General features: G+C 38.9%; 1 protein-coding gene across 1 annotated transcript in view; it reads left to right on the top strand.

Annotated features, from left to right (window-relative positions):
- LOC150085819 (transmembrane and coiled-coil domain-containing protein 6) overlaps positions 1 to 22,559 on the top strand; it is a 234,285-nt gene that overhangs the window by 51,473 nt on the left and 160,253 nt on the right. Inside the window, exon 4 of the mRNA XM_090374704.1 lies at positions 17,957 to 18,140. Within this exon, the coding sequence (XP_090230830.1) occupies positions 17,957 to 18,140 (184 nt within the window). The remainder of the gene's footprint in view (positions 1 to 17,956; positions 18,141 to 22,559) is intronic.

A 22,559-nucleotide genomic window follows, 5' to 3' on the forward strand; every position in this document is an offset into this window, starting at 1 on the left:
ATCAGGTCACCTCTGAGGTGCCTAATTGCTAAACTGTAGCTTGCGTAATCGGAGTCTTTCCTTGTACAGTTGTCCTGCCAATCTCACCATTTGTGTTACCTGTCTTTAGGACCTTTCAAGAAGCTCAGTGTCTTTTTTCAGATGAGGCCTCCATACTTGAACACAGTATTCCAAATGTAGTCTTACAATTGCCTTATATGGTGGGATTATGACCTCCCTATCTATACGGGATAACATTTGACAAAAACTTGCTGCCTCTTTACACTGTTCAGAAAACTTCAAATCTGTCCGTATTGTAACTCCCAGATCCTTTTCCTCCTCCACTGTTTTTAATTCAATCCCACAAAGTGTATAATTTATTTGTGGGTTGCTATTCTCCAAGTCTAAGACTTTGCATTTAGCAGCATTAAAACATAGCTGCCACTTCCTTGACCATCTTTGAAGTCTGTTCAAGTCATTTTGAAGGAGTGCTGCTTGGCACTGATCATTAATGACTCTGTCAATCTTTATGTCATCTGCAAATTTTGACATCACGCCTTCTGTCCCTTCGTTGATGTCATTTATGAAAATGAGAAAGAACAGTGGTCCATGAACCGATCCTAGAGGGGGACCACCTGACATTATGCCAGTAACATCAACCAGTTCAATTTTATACAGTAGCCTCTCATGAGGGACCAAGTCAAATGTTTTGCTAAAATCCAAATAAACTGTATTGAAATTGTTCCCTAAAATCCAGCTCATGAGTACCTGTGTCAAAATAGCCTATTAAGTGAGTTAAATGTGATTTTCCCTTAACAAAGACATGTTGTGTGTCCTTCAGAATGCCATATCTATCTAAATGTCTTTGCATTGCTCTCTTAATCATTGCCTCTAAGATTTTTCCTACCATTGAAGTCACACTAACCGGTCTGTAGTTATCAATTCACTCTGAGAACCTCTTTTATGTATTGGTGGTATATTGTCAATTCTTCAATCTACAGGAATCTCCCTTGAGTCAAAATATGCCCTCATAATTAACCTCAGTGGTTCAATACACTCCCTCACTCTCCATAAAAACTACAGTGTATATGCCATCAAGTCCAGGAGCCTTACTTGCCTTTATGCTCAAAAGGTTTTCTAATAAACAGTCATCTGTAATTATGACATCACTAATTTCATATGGCTCAGACTCAATTGCACAGCCTCTTCTCGGCATGAAGGCTCTTTTGCCAGTAAAAGTCAATGCAAAGTACCTATTCAATTCATCTGCAACATCAGCTGGGTTATCTAAGATATTCCCACACCCAGTGCACAAGGGTCTGATCTGATTGGCTTTCTTCTTCGTTGTATTCACATAAAACCAGAGCGAGTAATACTCTTGATCTGGTTATCAGTAGTGATTATTCTTAATATGATCGATCAATCATATTAAGAATTTGCAGATAAAGGAACCACTAGGTGGCAGTGATCACAGTGTACTGGTGTGGGATTTACTTAAAGATTTAAATACCATCAGGGGTAAAGGAAAGGGTTTTTGCTTCAGTAAAGGTGAGTACAGTGGTCTCATTAAGTTTTTAAATTCTGTACAGTGGGATCAACTTACGATGTTACCAACAGTAAATTCTAAGTGGGAAGCATTCAAAGATGCTACTAAAAGTTTTATACCTATTAAGAAATATTGTTCAAGGTTTAGGCCTAAATGGTTATCTAATGAACTAATGAGACTCGTAACAGGGAAGAAAAATGCGTGGGATGCATATAAATTATCAAGCGACTCAGAAGCCTATGGCAGATATAAGCTAGTCTGTAATCAGGTCACAAAGGAGGTTCGGCAGGCGAAGGCAGATTACGAGAAATCCTTGGCAAAAGATGCTAAGAAAAATAGCAAGGATTTCTTTACTTATATAAACTCTAAAAGGAAGGGGATAAATCTGATTGGTCCACTTGACATTGATGGTTCGACTGTTGATGATCCTGCTCAGATAGCAAACAAACTGAATGAGTATTTTGCATCTACATTCGCACACGAGGAATTATTAAGGTTTGAAAATGGCAGAAGGTTATCAAATTGTAGCAGGATACCTAATGATTTTGTAATAACTGAGAGCAAAGTGGAGGAGAAATTGTTGAAGTTAAACATAAGAAAAGCACCTGGGGTGGATGGGATCTATCCAGTTACATTAAAGGAGGCCGCAAAGCAATTAAGCAAACCCTTAACCATAATTATGAGAGCATCCTTGGACAGGGGAGGTTCCAACGGACTGGAGATGTGCAAATGTATACTCAATTCACAAAGGGGGATTGAACAAGTAATTACAGACAAGTTAGTTTAACTTCTGTTCCGGGTAAAATAATGGAGTCACTGGTTAAAGATGCATTGCAGGATCATCTAGACAAGACTGCAGCAATAATTCAGACACTGCATGGGTTTGTTAAGGGAAAGTCTTGTCTAACAAATTTGATAGGATATTATGATGTGGTTACAAAGGAACTGGATGTAAAAAATAATTTTGATATCATATATTTGGATTTCAGGAAAGCTTTTGACACTGTTGCGCATGGAAGACTATTGTACAAATTGGAGAAGAATGGTATTAAGGGTAAGTTGCTACAATGGATAAAAGGATGGTTAAGTGGGAGAAGACAGAGGGTGGTAATCAATGGGTGCTGCTCTTCGTGGACTAATGTTATTAGTGGAGTCCCACAGGGTTCAGTGTTGTGTCCACTGTTGTTTTGTATATTTATCAATGATATTGATGAAGGTATATCAGGCTTAATGTCAAAGTTTGCAGATGATACAGAAGTTGGCAGGGTTGTTAATGACAGTAATGGCAGTGTGCTACTGCAACAGGATCTAGATAATTTGGGCAGATGGGCTAAGAAGTGGCAACTGAAGTTTAACCTTGACAAATGCAAAGTACTGCATATGGGTAGAAGTAACCCCAGAGAGACGTACCAACTGTGTGGTACTACACTTAAGGTGGTAGAAAATGAAAAAGACCTGGGAGTAATTGTGCAGGCAGATATGAAGTTTTCTAAGCAATGCAGACAGGCTGCCAGGGCAGGTCATGGGGTTTTGTCAATGATATGTAAGAATTTTGCTAGCAGGGAAAAGGAGGTGATTATCCCTCTGTATAAGGCAATGGTCAGGCCACGCCTTGAGTATTGCGTACAGGTCTGGAGGCCTCATTTTAGGAAGGATGTAGATTTACTTGAGCGTGTACAGAGAAGGGTAACAAGATTGGTGAGGGGAATGAAGGGATCCTTTTACCAAGAGAGGCTTAAGTTCTGCAAATTGCAGTGGCTGGAGACTAGTCACCTGCGCGGTGATCTGATTGAGGTGTATAAGGCCTTGAATGGGTTGAGCATACTGAATTCTGATGGGATCCTTCCACTTGTTCAGATTACTAACCTAAGGGGGCATAAATTCAAATTAAGAAAGGACAGATGTACAATAGATGTGCGGAAATTTGCCTTTAGCCAGCAGATGATTAATTGCTGGAACAAACTTCTGTCTGTCGTTGTGGAAGTTGATAGGTTGAATAAATTTAAGGAGGAACTGGACTTGAAAGAGGAACTGAATGGTGTGATTTTTTTTTTTTTTTTTTTTTTGGCTGATGCTGCATAAGCTCATACACTTGCTTTCTTGCATCACATGCCACTACTACTACTACAAGAAAAATTCCACATCCCCATTCTTTGCTCTTTTAGCCGATGCTTTCTCATATGCAGCCTTGGCCTCCCTAACCTTATTTGTGGTACTATTACAGATCATCTTGTACCTTTTGTAGGCTTCAGTGCTTTTTATCACCCTGTAACTGCTTTTTTGACCAGCCAGCTCTGCAGTCATTGATTTCAGCATCCTCCTCCTGCAATATGTTCTTAAAGGTATGTATACATTCATTTCTTCTGTGATTTTTTCTTAAAAGTATTCCATAATTCAAATTTATTTGCCATTCCTCAGTAATCTGCCCAATTCACAGATGCCATATAGCACCTTAAACTGTCAACATCCCATCTTCTGAAGTTTAAACCCCTGCCTTTACCTTCAACTGCTTCAAATATTTATCTTCAACTGGTAACATATTGGACAAATATACCTTGTGTAATCGAGACCTTCTAATATCTGTAAAATCAAAAAAATGCTAACTCATGATTTGCTGTTGTATAGGATCTGTGACCTCATTTTAAATGAATTTTTTTTTTAAACAGAAATATTATAAATATAGGAATTTTAAACCAGGAATTCTCTTCCCCGAGATTTTCTAGTTTTGTTAAGTTCTTCAGGAAAAGGTATTACATAATAAATGCCTTAAGGTACAGTGTAAAACTATACATGATCCAACTATAGAATGAAGTTAATTAATTAAAGTTGGACTGGAGAAAGTCAAGTTGCAAAGAGAAGAAGTCAAAGAGCTCCAAGTGATTAGTGGAGTTGAGAGAACGGTAGAGACAACAGATGAATTTGACATTTAGGACCATTTAGGTCTAAGCCTGGAATTGTTTTCCTTAGTTGGTATGAAAAGCTTTGTAGCTTCAAGAAGTACTTCCTCGAATAATTCCCATTTAGTATTCGACATCATCAGGTGATATCATCAGATGGCTTACTATATAGAAGCTAAAAACTGTCTGAAGCAAATAGCATTAGCATTTGTAGAGGCATATGATGCAAGAAAGCAAGCTTATACAGCATCAGCCAAAAAAAAAAAAAAAAACCCTCTTCCCATTTCACCCATCCATTTACTCCATAAGTTTGTCTAGTTGAATTTATTTAAACTATCCACTTCCATTATTCCATATTTATTTAAACTATCCAATTATCAGTTGAATCGAACAATGGAAGTTTATTCCAGCAATTAATCACTCGCTGGCTAAAGGAAAATTTCTGCCCATCTATTCTACAGCTATCTTTCCTCAACTTGAATTTATGCCCATTCAGGTGTGTAATCTGAGCATAGGTGGTAGATGACTTTCTGCCCATCTATTCTACAGCTATCTTTCCTCAACTTGAATTTATGCCCATTCAGGTGTGTAATCTGAGTGTAGGTGGTAGATGACTTTCATCAACCGGTGAAATACCACCACTTTGCTTATTGGAGGCCTGAAGTGGTGAAACCCGTGTTTAGTCTCTAGAGCAAAGTTTCCGGCATCCCCCTCTCCCCATACTTCTCCTTCAACCCATGCACGGTACTAAGTACTATAGGTTTTGATACCTTTCGTGTTTGGGATTTTCATAAAAAAAAAAAAAAAAAAAAAGAGGAAGAATTCCATCAGCATTGAGCTTGCTCAAACTATTCAATGCCTTATACACCTCAATCAAACCATCTCACAGGTGCGTAGTCTCCAGAAGTTGCAATTTGCAGAACTTAAGTTGTTCTTTGCTCCCCTTATAAATTTGATTGCCCTTCTCTGCACTCGTTCCAGTAGCTCAACATCCTGCCTAAAATGAGACTTCCAGACCTGTATGCAGTACTCAAGGTGTGGCCTGACCATTGTCTAATACAAGGGGATGTTTGTTGTTATTTGGTTTTTAGGAGCATTAGCAACTAAGGCCATATTGCTCCGGGGATATGCGGTGGTCATTCCCTGACCTTTCCGCATCCTCCGTATTTGGTGGTCACGGGCTTGAACCCCGGTCTAGTCTAAGAAGCGTGTGCTACGCACTGCTGCTCCTGCCAACCTGGCTACGGAACAAGGGGATAATCACTTCCTTATCCCTGCTAGCAAAATTCCTGTATATCATTGACAAGACCCCATGACCTGCTCTGGCACCTATCTGCACCACTGCTCAGAAAACTTCATATCTGACTGCACAATTATCCCCAAGTCCTTTTCATTCTCCACTACCCTGAATGTAGTATCACTCAGGGTATTATTGCTTCCCTTATGGTACTTTACATTTGTCAATGTTGAACTTCGGTTGCCATTTCTCAGCCCATCTGCCCAAGTTTTCTAGATCCTGTTGCAGTAGCATACGTTCATTACTGTTACTAACAACCCTGCCAACCTTCATGTCGTCTACAAACTGCAACATTTAAGTTTGATATGCCTTCATCAGTATCATTGATAAATGTTGAAAACGACAATGGATGCAGCGCTGCACCTCGGGGAACTCCACTAATAACATTAGTCCACAAAGAGTAGAGTCCATTGATTACCACTCTGTCTTCTCCCACTCAAACATCCCATTATCCATAGCAGCTACTTGCCCTTAATGCCATACTGCTGCAGTTTGTACAGCAGTCTTCCATGTGCAACATTATCAAAAACTTTCCTGAAATCCAACTATATGATATCAAAATTATTTTTTTTTGCATCTAGTTCCTTTGTGATCACATCATACCAATAAAGATCAGACAAGACTTCCCCTTAACTAACCCATGCTATGTCTGAACTATAACTTCAGGCTTGTCTAGATAATCCTGCAATGTTTCTTTAACTAGTGACTTCATAATTTTCCCCCAAAAAGAAATTAAACTAACAGGTCTGTAATTACTCATGTCACCCTTCAACCCACCTTTTGTGCATTGTAGATACATTTGCATATCTCTAGTCTGAGGGACCTCCACTGAATCCAGGGATGCTCTCATAATTATGGCTAATTGTTTGCTTACTTCTTTTGCCGCCTCCTTTAACTGGATAGATCCCATCCACTCCAGATGCCTTTCTTATGTTTAACTTTAACAATATTTTTCTTATTTATTGATTTGAAATTATTGTTTTTCTAAAAATTTTGATTTAAATTTAGCAGTATAGCATTATTTTGTGATTTTCTGATTAATTTGGTGTATTTATTCTTTACTCGGCCTTGCAATTGCATAAAAGTATCGGTAAGAGTATACACGTGTTACAAGTTGCAACTCCGCTGAACGAGAACTTTTTTTTTTAGCCATATTTAGCCGCTTATTGAATATTTTTTACATCAAATTATTTTTTGTAAGTAGCTTATAGACCTAGTAAGGATCGTTAGTTTATTCTGAATTGAGACAGCGAGATTTGAAAGTTAATTAATACTTAAGTGTCCATAGATTACCGTTCGTAACTTCCCGCCTTTGTCTTTGTCATACGATCGTCATATATCGAATCTAGATAGCGTTAGTATAGTATAGGTTATAATATTTTCAGTGATCGGTAAAATGTATTAAACTTCTTGAACTTTGTTGTCATTTAAATTGTACTTTTAACTAAATACATATACCGACTTAGATTACAAACGTAACATAATTAATTAATACATAACTGATTCGGAAGTTATATAAAGGGAACTCGGAGATAATTAATACTTGACACTAAAATATATATATCCCATTATAACTGTGTTGGGAGATAATTTAGGGTTATAAACTGAAATTGAAATTTTATTTAAATTAAAAGAAACATGACTCAGACCAGAGCAGCAAAACAAAAGGCTCAAGCTAATGGAAGTGCTGTGGCTCAGAGGAGAACTGAGGGGGGCAGTTGCCTTCTGAATCACAGTCTTCTAAAATGCACAGCTTGCATGATGTTTGTGGAGCATTCAGGTACGGGACATGATATTGCCATGTGTGCGCGATGCAAGGAGTGTATCGAAATCAGGCAACAACTCAGCGTTCTTATGGGCCTATATGAGAGCTTGAAGGACAGGGTGGATGCCCTCGAAGGAATTAAATTGAGGGGCCCATCAAGCTCTCAGCTGCCCACATCAACGCCAGAGCTTGCACTTGGTCGTCACGCAACACAGCGGCAACCCCCAAGGCAGAATGCGCTGGTCCCAAAGGAACTAGTAGTTATTGGTGACTCTATTGTCAGGGAAACGGGGAACATGCTTTGTAAAAAGGATAGGTGGAACAGGACCAGGGTATGTCTGCCAGGGGCAAAGGTTGATGATGTTGTAGAGCAGATATCATCTTTTAAGGGCACAAAAGGTGATATAGTTGTACACGTTGGCACTAATGATATCAAGAGTAGGAGACCGGCAGAATTGCTTAACAGGTATAGGTCATTGTTGAAAAAAAGCCTTGAAATAGGGTTGAATTTGAAAGTGTCTGCAATTCTGCCCAGACACAATAGGAGGGAGTATATGATGAGAGCCTTGTCGAACAATTCGGCCCTGGAAAGATTGTGCAAGGCTCAAGGGGTACAATTTTTTTCAGCTTGGACTGTACTTGTTAACAGGAGAGATTGCTTCTACAGGGATGGGATACACTTAAATAGAAAGGGTGCAAGAATATTTGCTGATGCTATCGAGGCAGTGTTAGGTGGGTCGGAAAACTGCTAGCTTGGGGGAGACAAAGACGAATAGATTAACAGTAGCCACTGGCAGAGGTGAAAGAGATTCTTGCACTGGTTCTATTGGAATGAGCAGAAGCCTGAAAAACAAGATGCAGGATATTTCAGAGACTGCCCGGAGTCATTGCGGTACAAGTAAACACATGGGTTGTGTTAGGGTAGCTAAGAATAGAAATAGGTGCATGTATACTTGCGTGTACACCAATGCTAGGAGTTTAGTAAATAAATTTGATGAATTTGAGGTATTGCTCAAAACATCAAAGGCAGATACTGTTGGGATATCAGAGACGTGGTGTTACACAGATATAAGGAATGCAGAACTGGAATTTCGGGAGTACAACGTCTACATAAAGGATAGACTGGATAGGACGGGAGGAGGGGTTATGCTATTAGTTAAGAAATACATAAAATCCAAGGAAGTGAAGCCAGTGGACTTCTCTAGACAGTGCAGTGTCGAGTCAGTTTGGTGTGACATAAGCATTGGGAGATCAAAATTGAGAGAGAGTAGGAGTGTGCTATAGGCCTAATGACTCTGATGAGTATAATAAGATACTGTACAGGGAAATAGAGTGGACCAGTAAATCAGAGAGTCTTATAATGGGAGATTTTATTTTCCCAGATATTGACTGGAATTTGGGCCTGGTCACTCACACACTAGCAAGGCTTTTGTGGATTTATTGGATGATTGTTTTCTACATCAGCATGTTCAGGAGGCAACTAGAGGGAAGAATACTCTTGATTTGATTATCAGCAGTGATTCTTCATGCATTAAGAATCTGCAGATAAATGAACCACTAGGTGGCAGTGATCACAGTGTGCTGAAGTGGGATTTATTCAAAGAGGTAACTACCATTAGGGCTAAAGGGAAGGGTTATTGCTTTTGTAAAGGCGACTACGATGGACTGAGACAGTATTTAAATTCTATACAGTGGGACCAACTGTTGATGTTGCCAACAGCAAATGCAAAATGGGAAACATTCAAAGAACTTATCTTGGAAGCTACTAGGCCAACTAAGAAATATTGTTCAAGGTTTAGGCCTAAATGGATGTCAGATGAACTGATGAGGCATATGGCAGAGAAGAAACATGCATGGGATACATACAAATTAACACATGACACAGAAGCCTATAATAGATACAAGTTGATCTGTAACCAAGTTACAAAGGAGGTTAGGCAGGCGAAGGCAGATTACGAGAAATCTTTGGCAAGGGATGCAAAGAAAAACAGCAAAGAGTTCTTTACTTATGGAAACTCTAGAAGGAAGGGGTTGAATCAGATTGGTCCACTTGATATCGGCGGGTCAACTGTTAATGATCCTGCTCAGGTAGCTAACAAACTAAATGAATATTTTGCCTCGACATTCACACATGAGGAGTTATTTAGCGAGGGGAATGCCAGAGGTGTATTCAACTCTGGCAGTAAGCTAGAGAATCTTGTAATAACTGAGAGTAAAGTTGGAGGAGAAATTGTTGAAGATAAACACAAGAAAGGCACCTGGGGTGGATGGGATCTATTCAGTTATATTAAAGGAGGCAGCAAAGGAAGTAAGGAAACCCTTAGCCATAATTATCAGAGCTTCCTTGGACTCAGGGGAGGTACCCACAGACTGGAGATGTGCAAATGTCACCCCAATTCACAAAGGAGGATCAAAGGCTGACACAAGTAATTATAGACCTGTGAGTTTAACTTCTGTTCCAGGAAAATTAATGGAGGCACTAGTTAAAGAAGCACTGCAGGATCATTTAGACAAGACTTCAGCTATAGCTCGGACACAGCATGGTTTTGTTAAGGGGAAGTCTTGCCTGACCAATTTGATTGGATACTATGATGCAGTCACAAAGGAACTGGATGCAGGGAATAACTTTGATATTATATACTTGGATCTTAGAAAGGCTTTTGATACTGTTGCACATGGAAGACTGCTGCACAAATTGGAGCAGCGTGGCATTGGAGGCAAATTGCTGCTGTGGATAAAGGGGTGGCTGAGGGAAAGATGACAGAGAGTGGTAATCAATGGACACTGCTCGTCGTGGACTAATGTTATTAGCAGAGTCCCTCAGGGCTCAGTGTTGGGTCCATTATTGTTTTCTGTATTCATAAATGATATTGATGAGGGTATATCAAGCTTAATGTTGAAGTTTGCAGACGATACGAAGGTTGGCAGGGTTGTCAAGGACACTACTGACACTATGCTGCTGCAACAGGATCTGGAAAGGTTGAGCAGATGGGCTGAGAGGTGGCAAATGAAGTTTAACATTGACAAATGTAAAGTACTACACATGAGAAACAGCAACCCCAGAGCAACGTATCAACTCTGTGGTACTAACTGACAGTGGTAGAGAATGAAAGGGACCTGGGGGTGGTTGTGCAGGCAAATATGAAGTTCTCTGAGCAGTGCAGACGGTCTGCAAGAGTAGCTCATGGTGTATTGTCAATGATATATAGGAATATTTCTAGCAGGGATAAGGAGGTGATTATTCCCTTGTATAAGGCAATGGTCAGGCCACACCTAGAGTACTGTATACAGGTCTGGAGGCCTCATTTCAAGAAGGATGTAGAGCTGCTGGAACGAGTACAGAGAAGGGCAACAAGATTAGTGAATGGAACAAAGGGGTGCTCTTATGAAGAAAGGCTTAAGTTTTGCAAATTACAGTGACTGGAGACTAGGCACCAGCGAGGTGATCTGATAGAGGTGTATAAAGTCTTGAATGGTTTGAGCATGCTCAATGCTGATGGGATTCTTCCTCTCGCTCAGAATAATCACCTGAAAGGGCATAAATTCAAATTGAGGAAAGGCAGATGTAGGATAGTAGCCAGTGGGTGGTTGGTTGGTGGAACAGACTTCCATCCCTTGTCGTGGAAGTTGATAGCCTAAATAAGTTTAAGGCTCAGCTGGACAGATATTTTGAACGAACAGAGGGGTGAAGTGGAAGTGGTTTTTTTTTTTTTGTTTTTTGGCTGATGCTGCATAAGCTTGCTTTCTTGCATCAAATGCCTCTACTAATGCTAATATCTCCTCCCCTTTGCTCTCAGGTATTACAAAATCCTTTAGCTCCCTGTTAGAGTTTGATAAACTTTTGCCAGTCCCCTCCCTATATATCTCCTCAAGTGTGAATGTAGATGAAAATACTCATTCAGTTTGTCAGCTACCTGAGTAGGATCATCAAGTCAAACCATCAATATCAAATTGACCAATCTGATTCATACCTTTCATTATATTTTTAAACCTTTCATGTGTGTACGGTTTAAAAATGCTGTAGTAAATTTTTAGGCATTGCAAATTGTCTTCACCATACCTATCCATCTGCATGCAAAATCCCAACTTCCAGGTGGAAACATTTTTATGAAATTTTCTGTTTAAATCTTTTATAAAGATTTGTCAAGCCATCTCAGATTTCACTGAAATCAGGGCCATAAAAATTTGGTGTTATCCCCTCCCCGATAATATTTTGAGTTATCTCTGTATAAGTGCTTGTTTTAGATATTTTTGTTACTCTATAAGGAAAAGTCAGATTGTAACAAATTTTCAGTGTATGTTCTTTTTACCCCTTTGAAGGTTTTAGGATCAATTCTGATTTAGCATTTCTCCATTTCTCAATCATTTAGAGAAATCTGTACAGTAAATCCTCAATTGAAATCTCTATGCTAAAGTTACTGTATATTTAAAGTGAAAGCTAACCATCTGTATACATATATAAATGAGTACAAATCTATATACAATCAGTCCTCGTATAACACGTGTTTACACTACACATTCGATCATACACGATTTATAAATAGGGGAACGATAACTTATATAACGCGAACCGCATTCGCTTATGCACGATTCGCCTTTGTGTTTACAAGAAATGGCAGTCGAACGCAGAATCACCCCAACCGAACGCAACACGATAGGAATGAAGAGAAGATTCAGAAAATGTATTTATGTTTTTTATATCGGTGAAGGGGAAACAGATTTCACCATAATAACGTAAAAACCAACACAATTCCAGCTATCGGTATAATCGCAAATGCAATTAGATCGAGTTTGCTACCAGTTTATAACAGATTCCACTAGCAGAAACGCAACTGGAAATTGTTTTTATTGTTTTATGGTAGTAACCTCTAGAAATGTGCTTTAGTAAAATGTGAGGTGTTAATAGTGTATCTCAGCCTTTACGGTGTTGTTTATTCAGTTGATACACGCGCGCAGCTTTGTTTATGTGTATCAGGCGTGTCTCCTCATTTTGTAATTGTGTTTTATTCCCTAAAAATGAGTAAAATACTTAAAAGGTGTGAAAAGAAAGCGTCCCGGTGAAGATACTGCAGATTCAAAGAGAAAAAGAAAAGCAATATCGATAAACAGAGTCGGACTGGGTCAAAAATTCTTACCCCGGGAAAATTTATAGTGGCCTCATACTATGGTTTATGGCCAAAATCACACCGGCCTCTGGCCTACCCGGGTTTCCCAGGTAAGGCTTATGGCCAGTCCGCCTCTGTCGATAGAGAAAAAATATGAAATTGTTAAACGCTTTGAGCGAAATGGAAGACCATGTGATATTGCACGTGCTACAGCCCTAAATTAGCATTAGCATTAGCATTAGTAGAGGCATATGATGCAAGAAAGCAAGCTTATTCAGCATCAGCCAAAAAAAAAAAAAAAAACACACCACTCCCATTTCACCCCTCCGTTCGCTCGAAATACCTGTCCACTTGAGCCTTAAATTTGTTTAGGCTATCAACTTCAACAACAAGTGATAGAAGTCGGTTCCACCAACCAACCGCCCGCTGGCCAAAGGCAAATTTCCGCACATCTATCCGACATCCGTCCTTCCTCAATTTGAATTTATGCCCTCTGAGCTGATTATTCTGAGCAAGATGAAGAATCCCATTGGCAATGAGCATGCTTAAACCATTCAAAGCCTTATACACCTCTATTAGATCACCTCGCCGGCGCCTAGTCTCCAGACTTTGTAATTTGCAAAACTTAAGCCTTTCTTCGTAAGAGCAACCCTTTGTTCCATTCACTAATCTTGTTGCCCTTCTCTGTACCAGTTCCAGCAGCTCTACATCCTTCTTGAAATGAGGCCTCCAGACCTGAAAACAGTTTTCAAGATGTGGCCTAACCATTGCCTTATACAAGGGAATAATCACCTCCTTATCCCTGCTAGAAAAATTCCTGTATATCATTGACAAGACACCATGAGCTACTCTTGCAGCTCGTCTGCACTGCTCAGAGAACTTCATATCTGCCTGCACAATTACCCCCAGGTCCTTTTCATTCTCCACCACTGTCAGTGTAGTACCACAGAGTTGATACGTTGCTCTGGGGTTACTGTTTTCCATATGTAGTACTTTACATTTGTCAATGTTAAACTTCATTTGCCACCTCTCAGCCCATCTGTTCAACCTTTCGAGATCCTGTTGCAGCAGCATAGCGTCAGTGGTGTCCTTAACAACCCTGCCAACCTTTGTATCATCTGCAAAATTGGATATTAAACTTGATATCCCATCATCAATATCATTCATAAACACCGAAAACAACAACGGACCCAACACTGAACCCTGAGGAACTCCACTAATAACATTAGTCCACGTTGAGCAGTGTCCATTGATTACCACTCTCTGTCTTCTGCCACTCAACCATCCCCTTATCCATAGCAGCAATTTGCCTCCAATGCCACACTGCTCCAATTTGTGCAGCAGTCTTCCATGTGCAACAGTATCAAAAGCCTTTCTAAGATCCAAATATATAATATCAAAGTTATTCCCTGCATCCAGTTCTTTTGTGACTACATCATAGTATCCAATCAAATTGGTCAGGCAAGACCTGCCCTTAACAAAACCATGCTGCGTCTGAGCTATAACTGAAGTCTTGTCTAGATGATCCTGCAGTGCTTCTTTAACCAGTGCCTCCATTAATTTTCCTGGAACAGAAGTTAAACTCACAGGGCTATAATTACTTGTGTCAGTCTTTGATCCTCCTTTGTGAATTGGGGCACATCTCCAGTCTATGGGTACCTCCCCTGAGTCCAAAGAAGCTCTCATAATTATGGCTAGGGGTTTGCTTACTTCCTTTGCTGCCTCCTTTAATATAACTGGATAGATCCCATCCACCCCAGGTGCCTTTTTTATGTTTATCCTCAACAATCTCTCCTCCACTTTCCTCTCAGTTATTACAAAATCATCCAGCTCACTGCCAATGTTTACTTTACCTACATCATTCTCCTTCCTGAATAACTCCTCATGCGTGAATGTAGATGCAAAATATTCGTTTAGATTGTTAGCCACCTGAGCAGGATCCTTAACTTTTGAACCATCAATATCCAGTGGTCCAATCTGATTCATCCCTTCCTTCTTGAGTTTAAATAGGTAAAGAACTCTTTTCTGTTTTTCTTTGCATCCTTTGCCAAGGATTTTTCATAGTCTGCCTTTGCCTGCCTAATCTTCTTTGTGACTTGGTTACAGACCAACTTATATCTATCATAGGCTTCCATGTCACCCATTAATTTGTATGTCCCATGCATTTTTCTTCTCTGCCACATGTCTCATTAGTTCATCTGACAACCATTTAAGCCTAAACCTTGAACAGTATTTCTTAGTTGGTATGTAAAGCCTGGTAGCCTCCAAGATTAGTTCCTTGAATGCTTCCCATTTTGAGTTTGCTGTTGGTAACATCATCAGTTGGTCCCACTGTATAGAATTTAAATACTGTCTCAGACCATCATAGTCGCCTTTACGAAAACAAAAACCTTTCCCTTTACCTCTGATGGTAGTTACCTCCTTGAGTAAATCCCACTTCAACACACTGTGATCACTGCTACCTAGTGGTTTATTTATCTGCAGATTCTTAATGCATGAAGAATCACTACTGATAATCAGATCAAGAGTATTGCTCCCTCTTGTTGCCTCACGAACATGCTGATGTAGAAAACAATCATCCAATAAATCCACAAAAGCCTTGCTAGTGTGCGAGTGACCAACCCACAAATTCTAGTCAATATCTGGGAAATGAAAATCCCCCATTATAAGACTCTCTGATTTACTGGCCCACTCTATTTCCCTGTACAATATCTTATTATACTCATCAGAGTCATTAGGCCTATAGCACACTCCTACTCTCAATTTTGATTTCCCTATGCTTATGTCACACCAAACTGACTTGAGACTGCCCTGTCCATCGATGTTGACTGGCTTCACTTCCTTGGACTTTATGTGTTTCTTAACTAATAGCATAACCCCTCCTGTCCTGTCTATCCCTTCTATACACATTGTATTCCCCAAATTCCAGTTCCGCATTCCTTATATCTGTGTGACACCAGGTCTCTGATATCCCAACAATATCTGCCTTTGATGTTTTGAGCAATACCTCACATTCATCAAATGTATTTCCCAAACTCCTAGCATTGGTGTACACGCAGGTATACGTGCATCTGTTTCTATTCTTGGCTACCCTAACACAACCCATGTGTTTACTTGTACCGCAATGACTCCCAGCAGTCTCTGAAATATCCTGCATCTTGTTTTTCAGCCTTCTGCTCATTTCAATAGAAGCAGTGCAAGAATCACTTCCACCTCTGCCACTGGCTACTGTTAATCTATTAGTCCTTGTATCCCCCCAACTAGCAGTTTTCCGACCCACCTAACTCTGCCTCGACAGATTTAGGTGGGTCGGAAATGAGGCAACACCGAGAATTAGAAAGAATGCAGAGAAAATAAAAACAACTTTCATAGCAGGAACAACTCAAAGTGTTATTTAAATTCATTAGATTAAGACCCAAAGAATTGGAAGAGATGGAACGCCTGTCATCTGTTTGGATAGAAAATCAAACAAAAATCAAGTTTGCTTACGACAGAAGTAAAAGCATTAGCAATATTTTATTACGTAATAGTCGTAATAAAATTCGTAAGTATTTTATTACGATTATTTATTGTGTTTGGTAATGTTTTGGTTACAAATGTGTGTTCAATCTTGGGTGGTCGGCACTTAACCCCATTTTTCCCATAGGGCCTGTTGTTTTTATTGCACGATTTTGCATTGCACGAGGGTTTCTAGGAACGCAACTATCGTGCTATACGAGGACTGACTGTACAGTAAATTTACTATATATTTAAAATTATCAGTGAACCTCAGTTTAACATACCCCAATTTAATGTAATGTTCCCTGGACCAGGCTTTTTGTTTGTATGGGCCTACCTGTTGATGTAACTGATTCAGTCGAATGGTGTTTATCATCAGTTAAAATTAAAACATTTTAATTAACAGCTGACTAGATTTAACTTATGGCTAATGAGAATGCTGGGCTTGCTTTCATTTATCAGTACTGTATCAGATAGCAAAACCAGAAATGCTGTATGCAGTAATCTTGTTCTGTTTTATGACTATTGTCAAAATACTGTATTTAAGCTGTCTTTGCAGCGCTGAGATTTTTTTATGAAATGCCTTTTATAAAATTCTTGAGAGAGAGAGAGAGAGAGAGAGAGAGCGCAAGCGAGGATTTCCTCGCCATCACCTTCTGTCAGGCTGCTGTCATGTCAGACATCAATAGTGGGCCATCTGACCCTTCATTGAGGGTACTTCTGATTCTGAATAAGTTTCACCATCAAACTGGTAAGTACAGTAAAATAAAGTATTTTGACATGCTTTAGTTTCCCTGTATGGTACCTTTTCATTATATTCTAACAACTTTAGAGACTATTTTTTTTCAAGTTTAACGGACAATGGATTTAGCAGGCAGGCCTTATCCCCATATTGTTGACAATTAGTCAAGAAGTCATTAAAATTTTTCATTTGGTGAACGTCATCTGAAAAGGCTAATCAGCACCAGACTTTCTTGTTTTCTTGTTCTCCTGGGGAAATTTTAGAATCAGTTATGATTCCATACTACCTCGCTCCCTCCCAAAAGAAATCTGTATATATATATAAATGAGTACAAATGAAAGTATATTTTGGGCATCACTTGAAGAAATAGTCAGTTTGAGTCAGTGACCATGGAAATTTAATTTTCATAGTCTTTCAGCACTTATTTAGAATACTCTTCTAAACCCTTACATCCACCAAATTTCATGTTGATTGGTTAAACCATATTCTTGTGCACCCATTCTTTCCCCCCAAAGACTACACAAATCTTGCTGCACAGCTTACCATAGCCATGTCACATTCACATGACATGGTGATGTGTTTTGGTAAGCACTTCTTGAACAATAAGAAGTTTTTAACCCTTATAATTGAATGTATCTGAGATGTAATGCAGCATATATTACATAACTTGGTTCTTTTTTTTTTTTTTTTTAGCATAACAAATTGAAATTTGGTATGCCTGTAATTGAAAACAAATTATAGAATTATGACAGTATCCAATTCTGAAAATTAACTGTTACTGATATGATTTAGATTTTTTGGATTTTCATTATTCTGAGGCCATGTCTTGGTGTGATGGTTTTATACTTCACATTAGTTGTCCTGGAAAATTAAGAAACATTAGTATTAATTTACTTACATATATCATATTTCACCCCTTAACTATATCAAGTTTCTGTGTGTATTTATTAGATGAACATAAATGCATAAGGCTCTTAACTATTCTTGCCAGGATGCAAGAATGTTACATTTCAGACATTCTTTCCAAGGGTCTTTTTTTGTCAGAATCAGTTTTGTAGTAATTATTTTTTGTGTAATTTCTAAGAGTAAACTGTATTTTGAAACTTATTTTTTGTCTGTGATTTCAGGATCAGTGGATCATTATATACACTTGTAGGAATTATGACAGGGTGTGATGCAGAGAAAAAAGTGGAAGCTATTGGCTGTGTCATTAATTTGGCTACAGCATCCCATAAAATGACCTATAAAGTATTGAAAGCTGCTGGAGCATATTTAATCACTTATCTGCACGGAATTAATCCAGTATTACAGGTCTGTATTTGATTAAAAAAATTAAAAGAAGAGTGTACACACACACACACACACACACACACACACACACACACACACACACACACACACACACACACACACACACACACAGTAGAACCAGGATAAAGAAGTTTTCCAAGGGACTGGAGGTTTAGAACTTCTTATGCAGGAAAACTTCTTAGAAGGGAAAAGACCTCATCAGGGTATGAAATATTAACTACACAAATAAAAATGAAAAGATACACATACATAAGTTAAAAATAATTTTTAAGTACTGTTTCAGAATTTATAAATGTTTTACTCTGCCTATGGGAAATATTTTTAAACTGAGGATTTCTAATTGCTTAACATTCTGTTCATCAAACTCATTACCAAGTTGGAAGGATGAGCTCCTTTGGAGTTTCAACATACCTTAAAAGGTCACAATTACAATAAGCCAGAGCAACAATCCACTAAGTAATTCAGAACTGTTCAGAAATATCAGAACTTAACGGCAAATGCTTCACTGTGCTTCATGTGGTCGACCTATCCTATCATGGATATCGATAAAAATAATTACAATACATTACATTCATTATATCAGAATCTTTACATTAAAAAGGTCTTAGGGCTGAAAGCCTCAGACTATGGAAAATTCACTAATCGAACAAGTAAGTTAGTGCGTAGCATGATTTTAGTTTGTAGTAAATCACCAAAATAGGTGGCATTGTTTTTGTGATATCTCATATTGTGAATGCCTTCACAAAAAGTTGCTCTGATGAAACTACCTAGAATAAGCAACACATCGACACTGGATTCTCAAATAGGCAACACTTCGCCAGTGGAATCTTGGCGGATATCACCCCTGGTGGTATCCGCCAAGATTCCATTGTATTCAACTATCTATATTTAAAAAAGGAAAAGCCATCATTATAATAATGATGGTTTTCCCACTATCTAGGCGCCTCCATAGCCAGGTGGACAGGAGCAGCAGTGATTAGCACACGCTTCTTGATTAGACCGGGGTTCGAGCCCGTGACCACCAGATGCGGAAAGGTCAAGGAATGACCACCGCACATCCCCAGAGCAATATGGCCTTAGTTGCTAATGCTCCTAAAAACCAAATAACAACAACAACAACCCACTATTTTTATTAAGAGGGAAAAACCATCATTATAATAATACACTGTATTATTTCTTCAATGTATTCTTTATCATGAACTTTTTATGCTGGAAAACTTTTTATCTGGAAAACTTCTTACGCAGGAAAATAATACATTATAATATATAGAGGTGAAATTGGGACTTACCAAACCTAGTATATGGGAAAACTTCTTATGCAGGCATTTCTTATCCAGGTTCTACTGTATATATAAAATAAATTACAAAGTATTAAATTGTTCCATAGAAATCCTAGCCAACCTAAACATTCCCAAATAATTTTAGATGGCTTCAGAGGCAGACTGGCCATAAAATTTATTGGGGAAACCCTGATAGGTCAGAGGCCGATGGAAGCTGGTGATTTTGGCCATAAACATGATTATAAGGCCTCTAGGAGTTTCCCCCAGTAAGAATTTTTGACCCAATCTGCCTCTGGATAATGTACAATACAAAGGGTACTAGGAAAGTTTTGCAGTACAGCTTTGTTTATTTAATTTTTTCAAAGTAATTTCCTCTACATTCAATACACCTCTCCATCCTCCGAAACCAATCTTTAAACCAGTTCTGCCAAGTTTCACTAGGGAGTAAAGCACACTCGTTGTCCCAAGCCCGTAGAAGGTCCTCATCACTGGAAAACCGCCTCCCTTTTAGCTTCATTTTCACATGCGGGAACAGTGCAAAGTCGCAGGGAGCAAGGTCTGGACTGTAGGGAGGGTGCTCGAGAAGTTTCAGTCCTGTCATGGTCAAATATTCGGTGCAGGCTTTGGCGCGGTGAGCTGGAGCATTTTTGTGATGGAGGTACCAGGTGTCCATTCTTGACTTTGGCCGCAGGTTCTTCATAGATCCAATGACTTTAGGCAGGCATTGTTCAGTATACCACTTAGCTGTGACTGTCTTCTGCGTGTCCAAAACGACATGTTCCACAATTCCACTCGATTTGAAAAATACAGCTATCATTTTCTTCTTTACAGATCGGGATTTTCTGACAATTACGGGTGTGTCGTCATCATCAAAGACCCAAACTTTGTTTTGAGCCTTGGTCGGCAGATCGTAATAGTGCAGCCAAGTCTCGTCACCTGTCACGATGTTGTTCACATACCGAGATTGTCCCTTATCAAACTTTTTTAACATCTCCCGGCGCCAAGTCACACGTCATGTCATCTGCTCTTCAGTCAGTTGATGCGGCACCCAGAGAGAACAAAGTTTCTTCACGTGCAAATGATCTTGCAGAATCGAATGAATTGCTGGTGCATTTAGGCCCAAAGTATCCTCTATCTGTTGGTAGGTCACTCGCCTGTTTTCGTCAAGCATTTTCCTCACAGCAGTAACGTTTTTGTCCGTAACTGACGTTCGTGGCCTTCCCGGCCTCTCAGAATCCTCAGGAGTGAAATTTCCCCTTTGGAATTCTCTATACCACCTGAATATCGTTGTACGATGTGGACAATCGTCATCTAGTGCAAGAGTTATTTCTTCTAAGCACTGGTCTATGGTTAAACCACGCACGAAATTATACCGCAAAACTGTCCTTATCTCATTTCGTGACCACGATGCCATCGCAAGCACTTTACACTCTCACTACTAATGAATAACTGAGCCCATCGACTTGGCGCGGCGGCTACTATGCACGTATGAACATGTCTCAACATGCAGCAACAAGCAGCTTCCTGTGATTCATTGTTGCGTCATATTGCAAAACTTTCCTAGTACCCTTTGTAGCAATAAAGAAAATAAATAATTGTTTCTGACACTTCTTAAGCATTCTCTTGAATATCTAAGCAAATGTATGGGAAAAAAATTCATTGTATGTGTCTGTGTGTAGGTTGAAAATGTCAGCATTAGTAATTGTTTGGTTTGTTTCAGGATAACAGCATATGAAGTGCATGATAGTTTTAGAGGCATTATTATGAAATAACATTCTAATGATTTAATTAAATTTTAATAAGAGTTGGAAATATGGCGAGAAATAAAAACTTGTTATATAAAATAGTTAATGTTAAGGTTAAAATAAATTAAAAAATATATATATACAGGGTGTCTTAAAAATACACAGCATAACTTCAGGAATGAGTCCTCATATGTAGACAATAAAAATATTTTATATCAACATAGTTCCGGAAATGCTTGGTTCTCGAGTTATTAACTGGAATGTCTTATCTCCTGCAGGTGATTTCCTTCATCACAAGGTACTGACAGAATCTGGTGGTTTTCCATTCTGACCCTGTACTCAAATCAAGGGCAAGTGGATATGCCCTTTATGTACGGGTTGGCGGATGGCAATGCTCTGGAGGCTCGTTGTTTGTACCACCAAAGGTTCCCAGAACGATGTCCAGACAGGAAAATGTTTGAAGGTATCCATCACCGCTTTTGTGAACATGGGACCTTTACACCTCGTGCTGCCGACAGAGGACGACCAAGATCTATGACTCCTGAAATAGAGGAGTTTTGGATGTTGTCATCTGTCGGCAGCACAGGTGTAAAGATCCCATGTTCACAAAGGCGGCGATGGATACCTTCAAACGTTTTCCTGTGTGGACATCTTCGTTCTGGAAACCTTTCGTGGTACAAATGACGAGCCTCCAGAGCATTGCTGTTCGCCAAACCGTACATAAAGTGCATATCCGCTTGCTCCTGATTTGAGTACATGGTCGTAATGGAAAACCACCTGATTTTGTTAGTACCTTGTGATGAAGGAAATCACCTGCTGGAGATAAGACATTCTGGTTAATAACTCGGGAACTACGCATTTCTGGAACTATGTTGATATAAAATATTTTTATTGTCTACATATGAGGAACTCATTCCTGAAGTTATGTATTTTTGAGACACCCTGTATATATATATAAATATATTATTATTAGTTGTCAAAAAGCTATACAATAAAATAAATAATATACAATAAAATATTATAAGGGTACTACTGTACTGTATTTTTCTTATAATGAACATAATAGTAATAGTATTTGCCATATAATGCAAAGAAGCCACAAGCTTTTGCTGCACTAGCAAAAAAAAAACAAAAAAAAACAAACAAGTAGATAAGAAAACCCAAATTATATGCTTTCCTTCTCACACAGGTAAGTATTCAGTTGACCTTTGAATTTATTCAGACTGTCAGTCCCAACTACCTGTGAAGACAACTTGTTCCTGCAATCAACAACTCGTTGGCTAAAGTTTCCTCAAACAGATAAAACTGTACAGTGCAGTGCAGTGTAAACTTGAATAATATCTATATAGATAGAACTATATTTTATATTATCATAGTTAGGCGCATTATGGCCT

This window comes from Mastigoproctus giganteus, chromosome 5 (genome assembly GCF_048544385.1).
Source record: "Mastigoproctus giganteus isolate SK-2022 chromosome 5, ASM4854438v1, whole genome shotgun sequence".
Lineage (NCBI taxonomy): Eukaryota > Metazoa > Arthropoda > Arachnida > Uropygi > Thelyphonidae > Mastigoproctus > Mastigoproctus giganteus.